The sequence below is a fragment of the Ambystoma mexicanum genome, chromosome 10, assembly GCF_040938575.1.
Source record: "Ambystoma mexicanum isolate Mex_15411 chromosome 10, UKY_AmexF1_1, whole genome shotgun sequence".
NCBI classification, from domain to species: domain Eukaryota; kingdom Metazoa; phylum Chordata; class Amphibia; order Caudata; family Ambystomatidae; genus Ambystoma; species Ambystoma mexicanum.
Window position 1 is genome coordinate 963,797,067 of NC_090932.1, and position 25,561 is coordinate 963,822,627.

Consider the following 25,561-nt stretch of genomic DNA (forward strand, 5'->3'; position numbering starts at 1 on the left):
AGGCATGACAGAATGACCGTTCTTGCTATAGTTGCTGCATTCGCTTCATTAATAAATGGCCTTATGGCTCTCATGAGACGCATGTGGTAGGCATGGTTTTTCTGCAGGTAGTTAACCTGAGCCTCGGATCCTACTGATGCTTCCACAACCATCCCTAGGGTTTTTACGTGGGGCACCACTGGGATTTCAGCCTGTTTGATAGTAAAAGTCTGGTATTCTGTCCCTAACTTGGATCTGGCCTGTTCCGTCCCAAAAATCATCAGTTCGGTTTTCGCATTATTAAGACACATCCAATGACGTTGCATCCAAATGTCAATAATGCGATAAATCTCTGATATTTTCGCGCTGTCGATGCTGTATTCTCCCTTGAGTTAAAAAATTAGCTGCGTGTCATCGGAGTAGTTAGTAAAGAAGTAACCAATGTACAGAGAAGAAGCGGCTCAACATTTTTAAAGGATCTGCCTGCTTGTTGATATTCATTGTGTTGTGCAGATATACAGCAGAACATTGCTGTTTGCGCGAGTCTCTGCAGTGGTCCAGGATACAGTTTGCAGTCTTCATGACTATTATTTTGTTTGATTGTATATCCTGTCTGGCTCTCGCACAGAGTCATTTTTGTCGTAGATACAGCCATGTTAGGACGCTGTTTTTCATGACCTTGGAGTAATCGCATGTCCTCCCTACCAAGGAGGAGCTCCAATGTAGGAAACCTTCTGCCTAACATCACCCTTCACACTGATATGATAGGTTATTTATAACGCGCTTAATACCCAGAGATTTCTAAGCGCGGACCCGGGGATCGAACCTGTGGTGCTTCGTGTCGTCTTGCTTCCAAGGGGAGCACGTTGCCCCTGAGCTATCCTCCCGAGGCATGGTTTTCTTATTAGTACCCAAGTGTATGGATGGACAAACCACACAGCAACTTCAGAGCAATGACCAACGGGCCTGCTCGGCAGACTACTTGAAGAGCTCTGTGTACTAAATACCAGATTAATCACTTAAGGAGGAAACACTTCAAAACTGGCCACTCCGCTCAACAGCTACGGTGGATATGAACCAATATTTATCACATTTCATAAACTACTTGTGCACCTTAACCTTTTAGGCAGCAACAACCCAAACTAGGAACAGTCTATACTTTTTGATGGCATGCGCAGCACCACAGGGCAAACCAGTCTAATCTACGTACACCACCCCCTCCATAGTTTCTGGGATTTTAAGCACACCTCTGCTTGTCTCTGGGTTGAATGCACCAAAACCCTTGAATTCAGAGGAATATGTCACTCAGGCTCATCACGCAGACTGCAGCAGAATATTACAGACCTCTGCCTGGTCAATGGGAGCCGAAAGGCGCCCGCACTGCACCTTGTACCTGTGCTGTAATGGAACGTAAGGTCGTTTTGTATAGCGCATGTCTGCCATTTTGATAGGCTTGCTGCACGCGGCCGTGGATGAAAAGAAGGCAGGGGGTTATATGATCTAGTTCTCCGGTCTTTTCATGACAAGTAATAGCACATGCAACCGAATCCACTTCTATGAACTGGGCCAAGTGAGGCGGGTAAACTGGGCAGGCACAGGAAATTGCAAGGTTCAAATGAAAAGGGAGAACTGAAGGTAGGTACACGGTTGGGGATTAGACAAAAAAAAAGGGAATCTAACGAAAGTTAAGGCCCTACAGAAAAGAGTTTAAAGGAGGCGTGAAGGTGAAATGGTAGAGCTGGGAGAAGAGGAGAGGTAGAGAGGGTAAGCAACATGGATGCCTTGAAACTGAATAATGGAAGATGGCGTCAGTGAGAAATTGGACAGAGAGCAGTGTTCGGGCTGAGATCTGGAAGAATCAATTTCTAAAGGTCCTTCTGGGGCATTGAACGTGTTTTAGCGATGGTGGGAGGAGCAGTGGTGGGTGTGCCACCAGCAACGACCCTCATTCATATTTCACAAATGCAGGAAGTTCTGGAGCTATGGCCAGGAAGTACCTAGGGCTTCACTGTGCAAAGTAAGCGCCCCAGATAAGACTAGAAGCAAACATCTTTATACAATGGCGACCTTAAGAACTAGCCTTCCAGATGTGCTTGTATTCCAAAGAAAAGTTGAACAACAAAAAATGTCAGCAATTTTCTGTATTGATGATTTGGTTAACGGTTCATTTAGACCTGCTGTAGTCCAAATAGCAATGTAAATAATGCAACAAGGTGGTGTCCATCTTAATTCCTTCAAACAAATATGCAGAGTTTTGCATATGCGTGTTCTCTAACCGCACGATCATTAGCGCACTCGTATGTAACAATTCATGGTCAAACACAGAGACCTTTAGACAAGAAAGCAGCATGCCCAATTCTCTACAGATACCAGTGGGCAGAATGCCCTGTCAGCACCTGCAAACGGGGAGCACACCATGGAAGGTCATGGCAACCCTGGCACCAGAAGCTACCAGCACTTATTTTGTATTCCTTAGGAATACTGATGCAACACAATTATACCCAATGTGAGATGTACTGTGTGTTTGGAGATGTTGTAAAAATGGGCATTAGAAAAACTCTAGAAGACATTTAAGGTGTAATTTGGTCATGGAAGTAATACACACAAAGATATATTTTGAATAGCATGTGGGTGTTACAAGTCTAGTACGTTAGTGAACCCCTCACTGCGTGGTGCCGATACCAAAGTGCCAGTGTTGGCCCATGCTCACCAATTCTTTTTTTTTAAACCTGCCGCACACAGAAGTTGCCAACCAGAACCAAAGCCTACATATAGTAGATGAAGGACACACCAAACCACTTCAAAGTTATGGCAAGAAGAAAAGCAGGAAGAAGACCTTCACAAGCACCAGTCCACAACCCGGTGCATAGCAACCCTTTGCATTGTAACAAGAGGGGCAGCCCTAGAGGCAGAACCTGGGGATGAAATTAAGAGCGCATCACAAAGGGATAGCCGCCGATATGAATTGAAGCATACCATTCGTTTTGGATGCTATTTTGCTCTGGTAGGACTATGATGGTGTTACCTAAGTCAACGCTGGCCCATATTTTTCATTAAGTGTTGACATACATTAAGCGTTAGGACTATTTGTGAATCAATAACATACTAGTTCATAGTCTCATTCCTAAGGCTTAGCACCAGGTGCAGGCATGCACATTTCCACTGAGAGGAACCCACCAGGCAAAAGCTCAGTGAGGCATCATTTTACAGAGAATGTGGCTCGCTAAACAGGACATTGCCAGCCATGGTGGTCATGAGTCTCCATGTATATTCCACACCATTTGCGAGCCCTAGTATATCACCCAACGCCCCCTCTGGACTTGTAGATGCAATATTTCCTATAATAAACGTGGACCTACAAGTACCAGAATGCAAAGTGCTGCTGGCTAACATGCCAAGGCTTGATGAAGGTGGTCCTTATGACGAGCGCTACTTGACAGCTATTTGAAAACACATCTCTTCCACATGGAATACGTGCATCGATGCGGTTTACTGTGCTAGATGGATCAAATATCATGAAATGCCAAAAACAATACCGTAGGCAGATGATCTCTAAACATGCACAATCCACTGGAGCCACTGGGCATTCACCCTTAAGGCTACAGGTGTTGCTTTTGCCCAATTGGGCTCGTTCATGGAGCTGTATTTGCAGGTCAGCCTAACCCCGTCCTGAACACGCAAAAAGGCCCAACACACTGTGTGAGGCACTGCATAGACACCCTCGACACCACACGTCACACTCACAAGAAGTTCTGTAGCACATAGAGAATAGGCAGGAAGAAGCACCTAGTCCCTGGTGACCTCCCCACCCCCGCCCCCCATCGCGAGGAAGAGCAAATGGAATGAACTGATAATCCAAATACATAGCATAGCCTAGGTCTCTGAACAATACAAGTCATTGGTCATGAACCCTCAGGGCTGCACAAGTCTTTTCTGGTCACCTGCGCCATTACAATACAAGGCCAATTTGCATGTGATGTCACTGTGCCATACAATCAGACCTGCAGCACAAGCAGACTGCCCCGGCTATGCAGTCTTTGGGGCGTAATGCATGGAACTTAACTAATCAGCACTTTACACAGTGCATCATAACACAACTGTGGGTATTGAGTTATTCATTTTAATTTAATCGAGACATTTGAGAAGTCAGCATTGACAAGACTGGATAATCACATCCCTTCAGGGGAGTAAGGTCCTTACCTTGAATGCACTGAAGCGTCCCATCTTCAGCCCTTATTGTGAACGTTTCACCTGGGTTGACTTGCACCAGAATGACCTGTCAACAGAATGCAGAAGCATCACATTACACAAACTTTCTTCCAGTTCAGAAACAGCATTAAACAAAGTTCTGGGATGAAAGCAATAATAGAATAATATTCTATTCAATCCTTTCCAATAAACTCCCAGGACATACATTCACAATTAAAACAATGGCATGGCAATCTGGCATTGCATCTGAAATCTACATGAGACAAATCCTTTATGTGTCAGTAAAGGTCTGGAGATGTGCCATCGGGGATTTGGCTCAGGGGAAATGTGCTGGGGCTGGCTCTGCCCAACCAGACCAGGCCACTCAGAGGTACTGGCCTTTTGGTATAATCTTCCCATTGTCCCCAAGTGTGTAGATGTACTGCTTCATTAAGAGTATTTCAAAAACAGTTTATTTCCGAGGTTTGCCGTGCCCACTCGGGCCAGTTGGAATTAACGTGCCAGTAATTCCATTTACCGGCAAGTTTCCACACCCGCAAACTCCAAGTTTGCCGGTGGGGTGGCCGGAATTACCTCCAGCTAGGAGGTGGAGGTAATTCCGGCCACCTCTCCAGCAACAATTGCCAGCATTCCTGCAACTCCCCCCCCCCCCATGCTACTCCATGGAATGGGAAGTAACTACCCTTTTCGGCACTAGTAATCCGGCGGTAATTCCATCGGATCAAGTGCTGGTAACGGTGACACAGGTTTCCGCCAGGATACCCGCAACCTCATAACGAGGCCCGCCTGAATTTTAAGGTATTGCACATTTAATAGGGAAATGTCATGCGTGCAGACTCTTTTCAAATAAATATGTCCCGATTCCCGATTCATGGCGCTTTGCGCTTCATGCAGGCGAATGTTGGACATCAACCTGGGCAAAGCAGTCCAAATGTCGGGAAACATGGACTGAGATATTTACTTACATGAGTACTGACAAAGATTTGCCAATGATATGCTACGCTTATTTACACATCTAACTCCCTGAGCTCACAACCTTGCCCCCACTAATGCTAGTGCTTCTTCCACGGTACGAGAAATGCCGCCACTGGACAATCCTGGTTCCCACCACCTTCTAGAGCAGCGTTCCACCTGATTCACTGTTTACATTTATGCACGCCCCCCTACCTGGACCATCTTATTCTTATTCTTATTCCCTCTGACACAATCCCACTGTAGTTTCACAGTTTGTTAGACCTGTGCATCACTAGTCTATTTCTGCTTCTACCTGCCCCCACTTTTTGCCCTGTTTTCCTTGTGTTGCTTCTCGCACGACTACGTTCTGGCTACCCAGGTTGGGGGCCTAATACACCATGTTTCCAGACACAGTACTAGCACCATACAACCACTATGGTGGTGACTGGCACACTATGAATGGGGGTGCTCCCATTGGAAGCTATTCAATAAGCGTGGGGAGAAAGCACTAATTAACAGACTAACAGCCTGCAGAGCAAGTGAAAATGATTTTATGTGCAGTCAAGGGAAAAAAAAGGTATAATTTGGGGGCAGATCTAGATGAGCCCCATGACTGCATTGTTTGCTTGGCTCTCCATTACAGGATAACTTCCTAGGGGTGTCTAGCTGTTCAGGAGCGGAGGTACAGGGCGAAAACACAGTGCACTGTGAGTGAGCCAATGGCACCAATGCCCATTCAATGATCGCAGAGGAAGACGGACTGGAGGTGCTTGTGTAGACCTCCCGAGCCATACGCCTCGGTGCTCAATTTGAGGGCACAAGTTGGTGCCTTTGCAGCATCTAGTTTAGAGGCGGTTAGGGGTGCAGGAGCTGGGGTGACTCTGGAACCCACTCTCTAATGACTGCAACCAGGTAAGGGACTGAAGATTTTTGCCAGACACCAGCACCACACAACTGTGGGAGGGCTGCGGCATAGGACGGGTTTTGGGGGAGATTCAACCAGCGCGGCTTGGAGGTTGTGAGTGGTGGATAGGTCCTATTTTACTGGCTTGCAGATTGAATACAGAGGGCTGACTGGGGACGTTGCTGTGCTCCGAGATAACCCCCCCTATACATACATTGCACTGGATGTAGGTTCAAGCCAAGCAGCTGCTTACTTTGTTTCCCCCTCCAGAGCTCAGGGACACCCCATGTTGTCTCAATAAGCCACAAGAAAGCTGTTTTGGCCCCAAGCCATGCTATTGTTGGAGTCGGGAACGGATGGCCTGATGGGACTACAGGGAAGTGACCCAGTGAGGACACAGGGTGAGTCCCTTCTAACGCGACCCTGATGAACCTGCATAGAACGCCCCAAAACATGGAGATTAAAGGATCTGCTAAGGAAAACAAGCCATAGATAATGGCCTTGTGGAGAAAAGGTCTGGAAAAGCGGTACAAGCAGATGCCCACAGTGCTGACCAGGTGAAAAACAACTTGTTGGTGACCAAAGCTGGTGTAACCATTCCAAAATCCATAGGTTCCAAGAATCTGCGATGGCTTCCATTGTGAAGTTCCAGACGAATGCGGAGAGGTTTAAAAATACTATATAGCGTCCAACCTGGGAATCCTTCGCCTACTGGGAAGGAAACCGAAGAACCGGGCTCAATCGTTTTCAAGGACTCACTGCGCTGAGAGTTGGAATCACAGGCGGTAAGTACATACATGGCCACTGAGCTACCCTCACAAGAACATGTAGGCAAGAGCACAGAAGAAGGCGCAGCAACACTGGAAGTTAGGTGTCCCGAAGAAAGTATTCCAGGCGCTTGCTAAGCATGGGAAACCTGGATCCAAAGGCAGAAAGGTTCTCGTTCTTCCAGATCTCAGCGGCGAGACCCAGAGTGGGTGTCAGGAGCTACAAGAAATTAGAAAGGAGTTGTGTGAGATGGGGATTGAAGCATCTGTTTGGTTCCCGGCCAAGTTACGAGTGAGTCAATATGGAAGGATTCATGTGTTCATCCAGGGAAACGCTGCCCACTCTTGTTTGGAGAAATGCGGTACTGACAAGGATAACTAATGATGGGATGAATATTTCCTTCTGTTTTGTTACAGCGTTCTATCATTTAGTGAATGTGTAGCGTGCCACATGCCGTTGGCTTCTATCAGGGGGGACTGTGGAATGTAGATTTTGTGCATGTATGTTATGGTAATTTATCTAGTGGTTATTTCTAGCCACTTGCGCTCTCACCTCTGTTCCATGTTAGAAATGGTTGGGGGATTGGGAGTTTATATCACCATTTTGTAGTACTTTGAGAGGAGTGAAAAACTAACAGATAGGAATTGCTGTTTGCCTCATGTTTTGTATTGTCAATGTGCTTTTACACTGCGCCAAATCACCACTGTAGTAGTTTCAGAGAGCCTAGGCTTATTTATGGAATAGTGTACTGTTCCCTCAGCATGAGAATCCAGACTTCACTCAGCTGGAGGAAAGGAAAAGAGCCCGGGGAAGATAAGAGGATAGGAAAGTGGGAACTGGGTGCTACAATCACAGGGAGGGAGGGATGCCGCCAGAGACTAAGTCATGAGTGCATGTCAGTACTGTTTGGTAGCCTTTGTTCTCCAAAAGGGGAGGTGGAGATGTGCTAAAGTGTTGCGGTATTTGGGTTGTATTTCCAAGGGAGCTTTGGAGAATTCTAAGCTAGTATTCAATGTAATGTTGGATGCATGAAGGGCTCGAGAGTGTGCAGAGGCAATTCCGGAGGTCTGGTGGCTTATTTTCCCATACATGTCTTACACATTCTGCCCCCGCTCAAAATGCCAGACTGTTTATTTTGTGACGGGCAAGTCTGAGCCAAGAAGGACAGTGTCAGAAATAGACTGTCTATGAAGGTGAATGTTGATGGCAACATAAGTTAAGGGAATGAGTGGTCAAACTAGAACGCTAAATTTGAAAATGCCGGACATCTTGATGTCAAAAAGGTTATTGACTTTTAGTTCACAGTGAAACAGGGTGGTGCATTACTCGCGAGTACGCTATCAGAGTATAGTAACACATAGCCATCTATAGTGAGAAAAAATGCCAGAGCTCCCTATGCCGGCTGCGTTCATCTGACTGAGAGAAAAGTGGCAGTGGATCTGCGACAAAGAGCGGGGAGTGGTAGAGAGAGAAGGACCAGATGGCGGTCCTTCACTGTGCAGTGACACCGTGGCTCCTCCTTTCATGCAATGGTGCTATGCTTTGAAAGTCACCATAAGGCTATGACACGCTTTGTTGCCTGTACAGCGCTGTTATCAAGAGATGCACCTTTAAAATCCCATTCTTTGAATGCATGCAGAATGCATACCATATGCACCGTGCACATTTTCAGCACTTTTGAAGTTGTCATCTTTCAGTCGTAAATTATTGCCACAAAAGAAAAAGCTGAATGCTTCAATTCAGGATAGAGATGCAAACTAACCAACCCTACTAACAACTTCCCTTTCTGCATACACCTCTGAAACTCCAAACCAAACACAACCAAATCCTACCGCACAACAAACCGCACAAACTTCACTACATTACAACAACAAAACAAAAAACACACATAGCCTTGCACAACAGTACACGACGACTAAGGGCCGCAAACACCCCAGGCCCAGCCAACGGACCCACCGGGCTGAAGCCACCAACAGCACATCACTGCTCTCTTGCACTTTTCCAGCTTCCTCCCACTAACTCAACCTCCCCTCCTCTTTCAGAGCCACCAGAGCGCCAGGAGACCACTACGGTGGTGATGGTGCACGGTACAAATGTCCTTTAACATTAACACTTGGACGTGACTTGCTTGTCATAAATTAGACTTGCAATTGTTGACATTACCTACATTGGATTGATAATATTGGTTTGAACAGGGAACAGATAATCAGCCAAATGTTTCTCTATATAACAATGAAGGTCCTGCTCTGGAGGAACCAGAGAGCAAAGGCCAGCTTGAGTTCCCCATGTTCCTGCACGGCAAGCATTGGAGCGCACACACTTACATCATCTACCTTCTGGAAACTAGTGCTGGAATAACGATGAGCAGGCCTACCATTATTTTGGGCTTTTAATCCGCCTATCTATATGTGTTTTGTATAGCGCCACACGCCCAGAGGCCTCAGAGCACTGACAAGACTAACAAACAAAAAACACATGCTCTACAGCTGGTAACATCTACTAGGAATACGGGGCGCCGACTTATGCAGGCGAAGACCAGGATCCCAGTACAGATGCCCACAAGTGACGTCATCCAGGCCAAAAACAATCTACCCATGCGTTCTGTGCCACCAGATGTCCTGCATCTCTATAGCTGTGCCGTTGAAATGAATATGAAATATGGGACAGGGGAACCAACGTTGCATGTGCCAAAGTAAATATGGAGAGAAACTGGTGGGGTGGGAGGAGAGGGACGGGGCGGCGGATAGGATGTCCTTATGCAGCCTTTGCTCCAGCCATGCACATATTGCCAAAGTTATTTCTGGGAAAGCCAGGCTTCCTGTGTGATGAAATGGTCATTTATTTTCGGCAATTAGCCATCCTATCCGCTATGGACCAAATCGAGATGGGGCGGGGGAGGGAGGAATTCTGAAAAAACACTGCAGCAGTCAAATCAGGACAGCAGTCCATAGAAACCAACGCTTTCCCTGTTACACGAACTGGCATTTAGGGCTGACTAAAAGGCAAGTGAAACACAAACATTTACATGACCTGCCTATAGAAGCAGGGTAGCTTTGAAGAGGACCGGTATAAATTGCATGTGCCCGGGACAGCGTCTGCTCCAGCCAATCCTGACTTTCAGAGGCACCAGCATTTCGAGTAACCTCGCATGCAACCGACTCTCACCCAGCCTCTCCGGCTTTTCGGCCGCATAAATCTGCACAGTAGATCCCTGCTATTCCCTCCAAGCCAGTCGCCCCCCGTTGACAGCAGGTCAGAAAGCCCATCGATTTTGAGCTTTGCAACCCAGCTATATGCGGCAGTGTCCGGCTTCCTTCTCCCTGTCTGGCGGCTTACCATGGTATTGTAGGAAAACATTGAGAATCCGAGGCTTAGAAGTCACTTGCAAAGCGAAAATCCAAAGTTGTGCATGAGGCCTCAGGCTGTCGAGCATCCACAGGTGCACACCCCCGGACCGGCACCATTCTTCAATGCAGAAAAAGAGCGGGAGCGAGGCTTTCCTGCATCCCACCAGAAGCCTTCATTGCGAGCTTGTGCTTCCTTGGCTGCTGCCGAGTTGCTGTGGTAACCAGATTGTAATCTCGCAAGTCACCGCAGACATCAGCCGAGCTCCGGCATCCTGACGGACAGCATCCCTTAGCGCATACATGCGAAGACCAGCATCCTCCTCCTCCCTGTGTGTCCGGCTCACCTGGGTGGGTACCAGTGGCATGTCATCAGTGGAGGACGGTCGAGTGTCTGGCCAGTGGAGGCAACTGCTGCCTCACAGCTCAGGCGGCGAAAAAAAAAAAGTCTGATGACTCGCCTTGACAACCGACATGAATGAGGCAGCAACGGCCCCTGCATCACGCACGATTCTAGTGAGTCAGCTGCTAGCAGGCAAGGTTTTTTTTTTTATCGCGTCATGCAACCTCTCATTTTTGTGGCACAGCTGCCATGAATGCTAAATGTTTCTTACCAGCGAGCAGGAACATAATTGGAGCGTGTGTGCAAATAAATAAATATATATATATATATATGTATATATATATATATATATATATATATATATATATATATATATATAAATATATGAATGACACACGGTGTCAAATATGAATGGAATGTACTTATACACAAAAGCTTCCATGTAAATGGTATTAGCAACATACACTAGTAGATCGGGGTGCTAGTGCATACATGGGGGTACCAGGAGACCAACCAAGCCACTGAAGACTTTTCTTCTCTAGACACCAAAATGCGTTGCTTTTCCCCAGTATGGTTTGCACTTTTTAAATCCCACACATACTGTTGTGTTACTGGGTCTTCCATTAGTGCATTTTTTTGCCATTTACAAGGCCTCTTGGCGCTTCGGGTCGCGCAAGGAGAAAGGTCATCAGGCTGTACAGATTTTACTTGCTAAGGCCCTTAAGAGTGCATCTTGATTGCTAACCCCTGCTGATCAATCAGCACTGCACCCACGCTCCAATTTCCAGTACTCTGTCCGCCATCATGTCCCAGACATCGCCCATTAGCTTGAAACTGTTAGAGGAGTTTTTCAGAAACAACACTGGTGTGGGTTTTCTGGAAAGCTAACCCTAGTGGACTACTTTTGTCTATCCAAAGTCTCTGGGTAGCGTAGGCTGAGCAGTAAGCCTTAGACTTAAGAAATTAGGGACTAGGTGGCAGGTACAATGGACACAGCAAAAACAAAGAGGTGATGGCTGGAAGGTTTAGAATGAATCTTAACCACTGGCGTTGCTCTGGGCAACCCTCCAGACCACCGTTCTTCGCCTGCCAAGCCATTACAGAAGGGAAAAGACCATGTGCAAATCAGGCTTGGCCCCACCCCAAAAGGGGCAGTCCAGCCCGAACTGCTAGGTCACATTCCCTCTGCACGAGACCACAAGCATCCCCAAACATGTTTCGCCCTTGTTGGGGCTCATCAGTGAGGAGTAGCTTGGGTCTCTAGGCCCAGCAGGCACGGGACCCACGTCTGGGCATACCCGTCCCACTCGGGGTGACACAGCAAAAACAAAGAGGTGATGGCTGGAAGGTTTAGAATGAATCTTAACCACTGGCGTTGCTCTGGGCAACCCTCCAGACCACCGTTCTTCGCCTGCCAAGCCATTACAGAAGGGAAAAGACCATATGCAAATCAGGCTTGGCCCCACCCCAAAAGGGGCAGTCCAGCCCGAACTGCTAGGTCACATTCCCTCTGCACGAGACCACAAGCATCCCCAAACATGTTTCGCCCTTGTTGGGGCTCATCAGTGAGGAGTAGCTTGGGTCTTCTGTTTTGCTAAAGTCACCCCGAGTGGGACGGGTATGCCCAGACGTGGGTCCCGAGTCTGCCGGGCCTAGAGACCCAAGCTACTCCTCACTGATGACGCCCAACAAGGCTGAAACATGTCTGGGGATGCTTGTGGTCTCGTGCAGAAGGGATGTGACCTAGCAGTTCGGGCTGGACTGCCCCTTTTGGGGTAGGACCAAGCCTGATTTGCACATGGTTTTTCCCCTTCTGTAATGGCTTGGCAGGCTGAAAAACGATGGTCTGGAGGGTTGCCCAGAGCTTTGCCCGTGGTTATGATTAATTCAATACCTTCCAGCCATCACCTTTCTGTTTTGCTAAAGTCACCCCGAGTGGGACGGGTATGCCCAGACGTGGGTCCCGAGTCTGCCGGGCCTAGAGACCCAAGCTACTCCTCACTGATGACGCCCAACAAGGCTGAAACATGTCTGGGGATGCTTGTGGTCTCGTGCAGAAGGGATGTGACCTAGCAGTTCGGGCTGGACTGCCCCTTTTGGGGTAGGACCAAGCCTGATTTGCACATGGTTTTTCCCCTTCTGTAATGGCTTGGCAGGCTGAAAAACGATGGTCTGGAGGGTTGCCCAGAGCTTTGCCCGTGGTTATGATTAATTCAATACCTTCCAGCCATCACCTTTCTGTTTTGCTAAAGTCACCCCGAGTGGGACGGGTATGCCCAGACGTGGGTCCCGAGTCTGCCGGGCCTAGAGACCCAAGCTACTCCTCACTGATGACGCCCAACAAGGCTGAAACATGTCTGGGGATGCTTGTGGTCTCGTGCAGAAGGGATGTGACCTAGCAGTTCGGGCTGGACTGCCCCTTTTGGGGTAGGACCAAGCCTGATTTGCACATGGTTTTTCCCCTTCTGTAATGGCTTGGCAGGCTGAAAAACGATGGTCTGGAGGGTTGCCCAGAGCTTTGCCCGTGGTTATGATTAATTCAATACCTTCCAGCCATCACCTTTCTGTTTTGCTAAAGTCACCCCGAGTGGGACGGGTATGCCCAGACGTGGGTCCCGAGTCTGCCGGGCCTAGAGACCCAAGCTACTCCTCACTGATGACGCCCAACAAGGCTGAAACATGTCTGGGGATGCTTGTGGTCTCGTGCAGAAGGGATGTGACCTAGCAGTTCGGGCTGGACTGCCCCTTTTGGGGTAGGACCAAGCCTGATTTGCACATGGTTTTTCCCCTTCTGTAATGGCTTGGCAGGCTGAAAAACGATGGTCTGGAGGGTTGCCCAGAGCTTTGCCCGTGGTTATGATTAATTCAATACCTTCCAGCCATCACCTTTCTGTTTTGCTAAAGTCACCCCGAGTGGGACGGGTATGCCCAGACGTGGGTCCCGAGTCTGCCGGGCCTAGAGACCCAAGCTACTCCTCACTGATGACGCCCAACAAGGCTGAAACATGTCTGGGGATGCTTGTGGTCTCGTGCAGAAGGGATGTGACCTAGCAGTTTGGGCTGGACTGCCCCTTTTGGGGTAGGACCAAGCCTGATTTGCACATGGTTTTTCCCCTTCTGTAATGGCTTGGCAGGCTGAAAAACGATGGTCTGGAGGGTTGCCCAGAGCTTTGCCCGTGGTTATGATTAATTCTATACCTTCCAGCCATCACCTTTCTGTTTTGCTAAAGTCACCCCGAGTGGGACGGGTATGCCCAGACGTGGGTCCCGAGTCTGCCGGGCCTAGAGACCCAAGCTACTCCTCACTGATGACGCCCAACAAGGCTGAAACATGTCTGGGGATGCTTGTGGTCTCGTGCAGAAGGGATGTGACCTAGCAGTTCGGGCTGGACTGCCCCTTTTGGGGTAGGACCAAGCCTGATTTGCACATGGTTTTTCCCCTTCTGTAATGGCTTGGCAGGCTGAAAAACGATGGTCTGGAGGGTTGCCCAGAGCTTTGCCCGTGGTTATGATTAATTCAATACCTTCCAGCCATCACCTTTCTGTTTTGCTAAGGTACAATGGACATACAATAACGTTGATGGCTAATTAAAGTTGCTGTACTGACTAGAGTCCTCGGTCCATAGGTCCCCTTTCCTCCATACTTGTGGGCCTCTCCCAACATGGGCACGGAACCTGTGCAGCGAAGAGCTTCTGATTTAAATTTAGTACAGCGCGCGGAGGCACGGACTCAGGCATTGGAACACCCAGCCCTCCGGTGCCTCACATCAGTGCCCTTTGAACACATCGGACGCTTAGATACCTAGCTACTCGTATTACCTATAAGCCATTGGCATACTAGCAGGGAAAAGTTGGTGGGACGTATGGAGGAAAGGGGACTATGGGCCTCATTACGACCCTGGCGCTAAGGGATTACCGGTACCGGTAAGGGTACCCGTACCGGTAATCCCTTAGCGCCTGATTACGAGGTCCCTTTGTGGGTTCCCACCTTAACGGCTGGTTTACCAGCTGTTAAGGAATGGACCCGCAAAGAGTCCTTGGTGCTAATTACTGTGCCGCAATTTGCGGTACCGTAATTACCGCCTTCCCCATTCCCATTATGCCCTATGGGGCAAAAATGGGAATGGGGAAGGGCCATGGAGGAAGGGGCAATTACCGCCCCGCCAACCTTGTAATGGGGTGGTAATTCCCCCTTCCTCCATGGCGGAGTAGATAAGTTACCGGCATGGACCATGGTGCTACTAGCACCATGGTTTTCCGCCTGAGTTGTAATGAGACTATATGAGTACTCTAGTCACTACAGTAAGTAACTTTAATTACTCATACGTCCCGTCCCCTTTCCTCGATCCTTGCGGGTGATTACACCAAACAAGAATATAGGGTGGAGCTGTGACAACCTGCCTCATATCCCTCATATCTAGGATGAAGCGAAAAGGTCCTTCAGAACCGCCTGACCAAACTGCATCATGCCAGCAAATCGTGAGCGCCACCAGTAAACGGTCCACAGAGGCCATTGGCTCGTTAGGCTTGTGTTGCAAAGCAGCAAGAACCACATTGAGGTCCCAGAACAGATGGGGCCTATGCACCAGAGGAAAAAGCCTAGCCAACCCATTGAAGTGGGCCTTCACCACTGGGTTGGCTGGCGAAAACACATGCTCAGGGGAATTCTTGTAAGCCCTGATGTCCGCCAAATACGTGAGGCAAGTATCCACCTGAACTCCAGAGCGAGCCAGGTGTGCCGAAAAAGCTAGTACGTCATCCAGAGGACAGGTGACAGGGTTCAGACCCTTGTATCAAGCACAATGGCAGAACCTAGTCCATTTGGTTTTATACTGGGACTGAGTCGAGGGCCTCCTGGCCTGTTGAATGATGTCCCAGTTGTCATCTGAAAATTGAGCATGCTAAAGTCTCAGCTGATCAGGAACCAGGCCGCCAGAGCCAGTATGGCCAGATCCGGATGTTCCACAGCCCAGCCCTGCTGCGCCAGGAAGCCCCTGCTGGGGATCGGAAGATCGACAGGACCCTGGGAGCACAATTTCAACTGATCCGAAAATCAGGGTCTCGAAGGTCAGTCGGTGGCAACCAGCATGAGGCTGCAGCCCACGGAAGCCCAGAACCTGCAGAGGGTCCACTGGAGCAGAGGGGTGGGACGGGAATGTATAACACCTGCGGCCGTGCCAGATCTGGAAGGCATCTCCCAGTGACCCCCGACCAGCCCACGAGGCGAACTGGGAGCACTTGGCATTCAGAAGAGATGCAAACAAGTCAAGGTCTGCAAACTCACAATGCTGGACCCGGGGCAGCAAGGAGTCGTTGTGCAACTCCCACTCATAGGTGTTGAAGAGTCTCAACAGTTCCGCTTCTGCTCTGCTGTTCCCCGGCAGGTGGACTGCCGAAATCAAATCCTCTCTGTAATGGCATATTCCCAGATCGAGACGCCTCCATGCGGAGGAGCGGGCAATGGGTGCCACCCAGCTTGTTCAGGTAAAACATTTTAGTAGAATTGTCCGTCCTGACCAATACTGACTTGTCCCTGTATAGGGATAAAAATGCCTTGAGGCCCAAGCCCACTGCTCTGAGCTCGAGCAGATTGATATGTAGTAGGGCTTCCGTCCTGGACCATGTTCCATGAATCGCATAGCCTTCCAGAATAGCTCCACCAGCCCAAAACAGAGGAGTCCATTGCCACCACCAGGGTAGGCTCCGTTTGGGTGAAGGATGCTCCCACTGAAACATTGTCATCCATCAGCCACCAGCGAAGATCGGGCAAAAGGAGCAGAGGTATTGGGATCCTATCAGACTGAGACTATGTCTCCTGATCCCAATAGGCCACCAGGTGGAGCTGGAGACGCCTTATCTTGAGACAAACGTGCTGTACATTCAGCCGCAGGAAGGCATCAGGCACAGAATGTGCTGGAACCACCATGCTGAGGTGGTCGAGTTGGCCAGAAAGTGCCCCACCGCCTTGCAGAGGGACGTAAGCCTCTCGGTGTGGGGAACACCCGCTGACCGGTAGTGTTCCAACGTGACCCTAGGAAGACCAGATCCTGAGATGGGCATAACTGCGATTTCCTCTGGTTGAGGGAAAACCCCAGCTGATGAAGGCTATCCGCCAATCTCTGCCAGGAGTGCACCACCCATTTGGGTGACCCCGCCCTCACCAACCAGTCATCCAGATAAGGGTATAAATGATGGCCCTCCAAGCGGAGAAGGCCCGCCACTGCATTTATCAACTTTGTGAAGACATGAGGGACCGAGTTCAGGTGAAGGGCAGCACGTTGTACTGGAAGTGGTACGACATGATCGTGAACCGCAGAAACCTCCAATGCAGTTGATGAATGGGTGCATGCAGGTACCCATCCTTGAGGTCCAAGGGAACACACCCAGGCCCCTGCACACAGAGACTCGGCTATGTGCGCAGGAGTAATCATCTTGAATCGTTCCAGTGGTAAAGACAGGTTTAGAAATGACAGGTCCAGGACTACCATCAGGACAGCCTGGTTGTTCTTGGGTACTGCAAAAATCCTTGAATAGTAAGCAAAGCCCCTGTATACAAGAGGAACCGGTTCGATTGCCTGCATCTCCAAGAGTGAAAGGACTTCCTGCAAAAGAGCCGGGGATCCGACCTGATGAAGAGGAGGAGAGGATGGTAGAGGCAATGGAAGAGGAAGTCTGAAGCCCATGGAGACTATGGATAGGAGCCACAGGTTCTGAAAAGAGACTTTTAGGTGTCCTGGAACAGAGGCAAACGACCCTCCACAGGCGAGCTGTGTTCCCAGACCTTGACGTCACTGCTTCTTGGCATCAGAGGCAGGGTCAGAGGGGGGGAGAGCGTAAAAACCAGCGCAACATCCTCTATTGCTTCCGTCTGTTGTCGCTGGGTGACCCGTCAGGCCTTCGTGTACCGTAGTCTCTGAACCCCTTGAAGCTGGAGAAAGCGTGGGGTTTGAACTCGGTCATACCCTGGGATTAAGGGAAGGAGTTCTAACCTGGTTATGTCAGGATGGCCAAGGACTTGGCGGTTTGCGTGGGGGTTTGCTTCTTCATTAATTCATCATCAGTGGATGAATGAAAGAGGTCCACGCCCTCAAAGGGAAGATCCAGTATTCGCTCCTGCACATCAGATGAAAAACTTGTGGCGTGCATCCACGCCGTCCTTCTCATCTCGACCCACAGGCACATCCCTCTGCTAGATGTATCGATGTGGGCCACTGAAGATTCCATGAGGTCCTCTGCAATGGCCAGGGCATCCAAAAGACCGGCCTTGAAGGAGGCTTGCTTGTCCGAATGGAGGTCAGACAAATACCCAGAGCTTCCGCCAAAACTTCTGGTTAGCCGTGGCCAAGAGGGCATCCGCGTTGGCCTGCCACAGATCCAGCCGTGAGATGGAGAAACAGCACTTTCCCAAGGACTCAATGACCTTGTTCTCCTTGGAGAGGCAACTGGAGGCGGCTCCTGTGTGCGGAAGATAATGGTTTCGAATAGAACAAGGTCGCTGCCACCACCGAAGAATGGGGTTGCGAGTGCGAGGCCAGGAGGATTGACTCCCTGTCTGTCAACCTAAACCTGCTATCCAACTTCCTGTTTGTTTGGGCTTCTCCCAGACCTTCTGCGCCTCTTGCAAGACATCCTTATGTAGGGGAATACCAGACCGGATTGTGGTGCATTTGCCCAGGACCTCTGCCAGCACACCCAACTTCTGGGGGGCTGTTTCAGAAGAGGGACCATCAAGAAGTACGCCAGGTGCTGAAGGCGGTCATGACAGGCCTTAACGGATGCAGAGGCCTCATCGTCCTAGGCGTAATCGTCACCCTCGTCATCATCGTTCCCCCCCTTTTTCACAGGCCGAGGAGAATCCGGGCCCTAGGACACAGGTGCCGCAGGGGAACCCCCCCCCCACAGGTCCGGAGCCAAAGACAAGTCCAAAAGCTGTTGAGGGGGAGGCGTTGGTGGTACAGGAGGAGGTGGAAAGGTCAGCACGACCATCAGGGCCTGAACCGGAGCAGGGACCAACACCGGGAGAGCCAGAAGGAACAGGAGTACCACCCAGGGGTGGGTGTCAAGGCAGCACCACCTGAGGGATAACTGCCTTCACAATGTCCTTCAGGAGCCCCTTCATCTGAGGGGAATGCATGAGGAAGCACCAGGCCCCTAGGAGCCCTGACCTCTGAGGCGCTTGGCTTCTGCTCCTGGTCAAAGGGCAGAGGTTCCTGGGGTGTATAGCTATAGGGTTCTGATGGGTAGATGTACCCCTGCAGGGACCAAAACCCTGCACCGTAGCATCTGCTGCTGCTACCAGAAGGAAGGGGGCTGGAATCGTCCTGCAAAGCCCACTCGATGGGCGAAAGCACTGGAGGGCCTTGAGTCAGATCCAAAGTGGCCACCTACCTGGCAGGCTCTGCCACATGCCACTCCGCCATTTTGAAGCCTTGCGCCACGCCCTGGGTGGGAGGGTGTGAAGGCCCTGAGCCAAGAGAGGCCTCAGACCTGAGAGGATACAGCTTGGGTCTTGAACCCCAAGCAGAGACGTTGACCTCAGAGAGCCCTCTGGTAGGCGCTGAGCCCTCACCCAGAAGGCCGGTAGTCAAAACAGCCTGGATGACGGGCTCGGAACGAGCTCTGGTAGGCTGGGAGCCCTCAGCACCTGTGCCGGTAGCCGTGCTGGATCTAGTCGAGGAACGACTCTTGGAGGTGGCACTCGACGATCCCCTACACCTTGGGGTAGAAGAAGAGGAGGAGCCTTATCGTCCATCTGAAGACAACCTGGTAGGGCCCCTGGACTCCTCAGTTTGGGCGCCGGTAGCATGTAAGGCCTCAGGTTTGCCCCGGATCGCTCGGAAGAGTCCTCTGGCCCTTTGGCTTGGGAGCCAGTAGCCTTAGAGAACTCAGGCCTGCAAGAACCTGAATGTGAGGAACCCTGATCCATGGGAACCCCGGTGAAGGAATATCTGCGCTGTGGAGCCGTGCTGAAGAGACATCCTACCTTGTCTTGACCCGGAGACAAAGTCCTCCAGGTGGAGAGGGGGAGAGGTCACCACGACAAACAATTCTTCAATGCCCTATGACCGAAAGCGCTGCAGGCCACACATGAGTCCCAGCGGTGGTCGGGCCCCAAACACTCAAGACAGAGTGCATGAGGGTCCGATGCAGAGAACGAGCAGTCGCAAGAGGAACACCTTGTGAATCCTCCTGCGGCCGACATGCACTGGGGAGTTGAGGCACCGAAGGGAAGAGAAATAATGATTGAAAAACAAACGGGGAGCAAGCGGAAAGGTGAACAAGGTCTCTGCGCTGGTTGCCAGGTCTGACACCATCCATGCAGAAAAAGGGACTGAGGTGAGGCACTGGAGGGTGGGGCATTCTCACCCCAGAGGCTGTGCACCCCCCCCCCATGTACTAAATGTAAAGGGGAAGCTAATTTTGTTCACTGCCAAAGGTGTCAGTACCTTGCCCATGTTTGGGGACGCCAACAAGGATGGAGGAAAGGGGACAGAACGTATGAGTAAAGTCAATACTACTACTCACTAGTCAAAAACAGAATCTACATATGGGCAACCACTTTTGGACGCCTACACAAGGGGTTATTCCACACTTTAGTATACACAGAGTGATATTAGTAATACAAAGCACAGGCAGTACTAATCAAACTAAAATGGGTGGGAAAACACAAAACTGGTTAGACAGTCGTAACCGCATACTTTATAATTATAATTTAATACCAAAAAAAGTCCTTCTCTACATGACTAGTACATTGACCCTGGGTCATGTGCAACAAGTTCAGAGGTTAAGTACCTGGAAAGTGGGGGAAAAGCACTCACAAGTCTCCCAAAATAATCATGGCCAAAGACAACAGGTTAGTTCTTTAGATAATGACACACCAAATTTAATTCACAGTTTCCAAAAAAGGTACGGTGCAACTCGCAATTCCCACATATTTGAGTCTCTATGGCAACAGAGGAGCTTCAAGGTAAATTTGGTATCTCAGCTCTGAAACTCCAATTCGATGTAAAGTAATGTCCAGGTAAGCAGGGATTGTTTAGGACAACTACCGACACCTTTCACCCGGTTACAGGAGGTGCATGGGTCATGGGTGCATTGATTGTTTTCAGTGTCAGAATTGGGTTGGGCTAGCAGTGGTTCCGGACTCTCACTGGATGATCAGTTCCAATGACCCACCAGCTGGAAAAGACTGATGACGAAGGATGATCACTTTGCTTCCCACAATGTTGGAAGGCCTCCAGAAAACGTCAGGTATAGTAAGCAGCTTCTGTGAACCCACATAAGGTCACACAAGCTCCAGGTCACATGAATAGAATGCAGGCTTCAAGCATGCTCCCCTTCACGTTCGATGGAGAGCAACCTGGTTCGAGTCCCACAAGGAATGGATCTGCAGAGTTTTGAGCTTCCATGGGAGATGGTGTCCAAGAGGCAGAAAATCCCATCTAAGGATGGTCCAGACACTGGGGAATACCAGTGATGTGTCTGACGTCTGCACAGAGCAGGACAGCAGTGCAGGAGCTCAGATTGGTTAAACACACCACTATAAGGGGCGTGGGGGACAGTGATGTTCTCCCTCATGCCGCTTGAAGATGGCCAATGCTTCCTTGGCGGAAGGCTTCTAGAATGGTGGTCCGTAATTGTAATCCTCTGGCATTCCTTAATGGGGTGTTCATTCTTCAGACTCTGTATTCAATTGGGCAATAACCAGAATGGTTTCAGTCCCACACGTTGTAGCCAAAATCCAAGCTGGGAGCAACCCCGCCCATCCAATGGAAAGGATTGGCACCATACAAATGGAAAGTTAGCTGCCCCACATCTGTCCAGCAACAGACACCCCTCAGATGGAATATGGATTGGTGACATAGCAACTATCGGGAGTCCATGTCCAGATCCCTTAAAAGTGCATGACCATATATGACCATTTCCCGCTTCAAAGGGCGGGAGGATGCTAAAGTGCAGGATTGCACAAATAACCAGAACTGTACCATGAGAAGCAGCCGTTTTGAGAGTACGGTACTCAAAAAAGTCATTATTGTGGTAACACACTGGTGCACATAAAAGAAAATGTCATACCAGCCTGCCCTGTGCACATCAACAATTGGCAAGCTTCTTACCGCAGTCTGACGAACTAGTAGTATGTCATCGAGTGATCTTTTAATGTACCGTAGCTAAGCTATCTAAACAAGGTCGCCTTTAGAAATGATTCTGTGAACCACACCCTAATGCCCCATATAAAACCTCGGTTTTGAAGGAAGTACATAAAGTGAACCCAAACGGAAGACCTACAGTAGCTGCCAAAAACAGCTCCCACACCAGCAACAGCCAAGGCTTTGCAGCTTCCTGATGGCCAACATCTGCCAAGGCACCTCAATGCACGCCCTACTTGCCATATGACTACCAACTTCCAAATAGAGCTCAACCTCCCTTTCTAAAAGGAGCTGCTCGTTCCACCTTGCATAAAAACAGTGTTTGTTTGCCAGGACTCACATTATACTAGGACTTTATATGTAGAATGAGCATCCATTTGAAAGGCAATCAAAACACTGTGACAATATCAATGTTTTCCAGCCTCCCCCACAATGGGCCATCGCTTCAGTTTTTGGAAGTGGGCAATCGGGTTCAGCTAGCGATATGCCTGGTTGCGATACTATGAAGCTGGGGTGATTCTGTGAAAAGTCTGAACCTTCCGTTTTCTGTGGACACCCAGGGCTCTTTGGTAATTGGATGAAGCTGTGATGTTGTTTCTGGGGGCAGCATTTTGCCAACCATAACAAAAGCAATGTGTCCTCTGTGAGGCGCAGAGTAGGAAACCTAGGCAGAGTGAGAATGGTGCTTCAAAACTCTGGAAACTCCTGCCCAACTATGGTCGAACCAAAATCCCCACATTTTTATTAAAAAAAATCCTTGCAGCTTTGCATTGTAACTGTGAGCATGTGATACAGGGTTTGAATCACACCTCTCTGAAGGAGACCGATCGTAAATAGGGTGACCGAAAAATATATTGGGCAGAAGGGAAACAAAGTAATGGGAGAGAGGGGGTCCAAGGGGGAACTAGGGAGACACTGCTCCACAAAGGAAATAGTTAAACAGTACATGGCAGAAAACTATGCAGATCGGAAGTGTTATTTAGAAAGGTGCTTTTGCCAACACTAATATCACGTTGAACCCTTGTGAGCTAATCGGAGAAAAACCATCTGAACTGCGATTTCTGTATGCCTCACGCCATCTACGAGTTCCGGCGTTGGTGGTTCAGTGGACTAAAGCCTCCGCTACAGTGATATGTGCTGTACCTTGGGGTTACAGGTTCTAATCTCAGCAGGTCTCCCGCCCCAAAATGTGTACCATTGAGTTGGTTATCTATTTAGAGTGCCAAGATGTCTCCTTAGGGGTGAACATGCACCCGAGCAAATGCAGCGGGTATGCTAAAAGCATCTCTGGGTTGCAGCTTACAATGTAGGGATGAAGCGGCACAGCTGTTCGGGTTTGCAAGGGCAATCGAGAGTAAGACAAAGGTTCAACAGTGTGGCTCAGTGCAGCCCGTTATTATAGAGCGCAGAGCCGCGAGCATTTTCATTACAACTTTTGAATTAGCTTGAAACCTTCTTAGCAGCAATAGTATATTATAGCCTTTATGTATGTTGAAAAACTTGAGTTGCTCTACCATTGGGCGTACAGCAAGTATGACAGGTCTAACAGTGTGCAACTGTGCGACCTGTCCAGCCCGGTATCCAGTGACTTTAACGGAAATATTTCAGAGAATGATTTTATAACTAAACAATTATAAAGAAAAAAGATCCTTTTTTTTTCTTACAGATAAAGCAGGTATCAGCCACACGTACTCTGTAAAAATAGGCAACAGACACAGAAAGCCAGTCTCCCTGTTTTCACCCAGCTCCATGGATTTGTTTGGGCCAGTAGTACATGTAATGCCACAGGAAGAAACGTCCATTTTGATTTCCTGGTCTGAAGAGGTAAACATGTACATTTAATGAACATGAATAACTAAGTGCAAAGAAATATTTATCACAAAAACATTTCTGTTTAGAAGTTAAAACATAAGATGTCACTTGAAAAACCTATCCGAAGCACTGGGCGGGTCACAATAATGAAACTGGCAGCAGGCGTCAAGATGGCGACGGAACACGCTTTCCAGGAAATTAGACAGAGGAGGCAGCGGCCACAATGGCTTCCCGGTCAAACAGGGTAATGGGGGGGGGGCAAAGTAAAGGTCTACCCCCCTCTTTCAAAATTCACAGCCATGCGAGTATTTCTTAAGCATACAAGATATCTTGTGAAGGTGGGGGTCACAAACTGGATTGTTGCAGTATGCCATCCATTAGGCGTGCTTTCAGGCAGTAAGATCAAGTGTGTGCCTTATATGAAGAAAATCGCTAAGTAACTCTTAGATCACGTACTCGTCAATTCATTAAAGAAGCTTAATTGCAATGAAGCCATTGCATATGGTTTCATCTCCTCGGCATCGATGCCTCGTTTTTTGTGGTCAAAAAGACTAAAAAAGAAATTAGAAGGCAATCCCAGCACTCCAATTGAGAGTAATCAAACTATTGCTAAAGAAGCAAATATGAACTCTATTTCCAGTCCCCCTCGGTAAAATATTCACAGTCATGCACCCCCATTGTTCTGTAACGATTGCGACAGGAAAATGTGAAACAGACTTTCCAGCTCACGCCCCCCGCTCCCAAGCGCTCCAGCGAAGGATGAATTCTACGCTTGTCTCCATTTTAAGGTCTTGCACATGCTCAGGATACCAGCGCTGTATAGAGAGCCAAGTGCAGGCCTGCAGCTGGGCCAAATAATGTCCAGGCTGACTCAATTCTTTTGTTTAGTTGCACAGTCTTACAGCGGATTGGGAGAAAGATTGGTTTCAGTTGCAGACCGGCCATCAACAACAAAACACCACCCCATGTCCTGGAGCAACAGGCAATACTGTTTAATCATGGAATGGATTTAGAGCCATTTTGGTGGCACGTAGGATGGATTTTCCAGAAATAAGGTGAGCGTGCAGTGGAAGATTGCAGCTGCTAGCCTTGCTCAGAAAAGAGGTGTCTCCTTTTGTGTGGAAACATGATCCTCTGCTGCTTGGTTTTGTCCATAAACATCTCTATCATCGCCTGTGCTCCAGTGCCTTTCTATAGAATCCTTTCCTTCGCCAACTAGGATGATTTCTGACTGACCATGTCCTCTTGCTGGCAGTCACCTCCCTCCAGTCGCAGTCCTCTATCCAGTTTTGCTCACAATCGGCTTCTTTATTCTGATCAACACCATCTCCTTCACCCGCCCACCCCCCACTTCCAACATGGCGCGCAGAAAATTGTTAATTGCCTTCATGGTGATCCCAGTACGCTTATTCTTGCCCCCCTCCTACGCAATTGGTTGTGAAATGGTGCATTGCATACAGTCCCCAAAAAGCATCTGAAAGAATGCAGTTTTTATGCATTTACCGAACTGCCCCCCAAACCAACCAACCCACTATCCCTCCTGACGCCCACCCTATACAGCCCACACCCGTTTCCCAATCCACGCCTTCTTTCAACACTGCTACATGTTCCCCACTGACCGCTTCATTTCCAGTTCTGGGTTTGCGCTCATTTCCTAAACTACCATTTCTCAAATCATGTGGTAGGGTCCCCTGTGGAAGAGGCAGAAGGCCAATACTCAGGGCAGGGGTATCACCGGTTGGTCATCGTTCTTTCCAGGTAGAGCTCGCCAAAGAAGCATCACATGGGCAGCAATTTCCACCAGTGTTCAATGCCATCCACACACGAATCCACGGCAAGCAGACCCGGATCCATTAGAAGCACGGCCACCAAACAGAGGCAAGGCGAGGACATCCAGCTGCCAGATGAGCAGTGCACTATGACAAAGTTGAGGTGGCATGGGGTTCTAGCTCTGAGGTTTTGCTTGTGTGTATTGGAGGAGAGATTTTTGTTGCGACAATTGCTTGTGAAAACCCAAGCCTCCAACTGTTTATGATGCAACTAGTCCGTGCACAAGGACCACAGGTTTCAAGTGACTGACTCCTCACTGAGGCCACTGATA

The 25,561-nt window shown here is 49.1% G+C and overlaps 1 protein-coding gene across 3 annotated transcripts in view; it reads right to left on the reverse strand.

Annotated features, from left to right (window-relative positions):
* FNDC3B (fibronectin type III domain containing 3B) overlaps window positions 1–25,561 on the reverse strand; it is a 796,261-nt gene that overhangs the window by 619,298 nt on the left and 151,402 nt on the right. For 2 of the 3 annotated variants that reach the window (XM_069618738.1, XM_069618739.1), the window contains exon 3: window positions 4,180–4,255. In XM_069618738.1, coding sequence (XP_069474839.1) covers window positions 4,180–4,255 — 76 coding nt within the window. Of the gene's footprint in view, window positions 1–4,179; window positions 4,256–10,150; window positions 10,627–25,561 lie in introns of those variants that run through there. The other variant, XM_069618740.1, reaches the window with a different exon arrangement.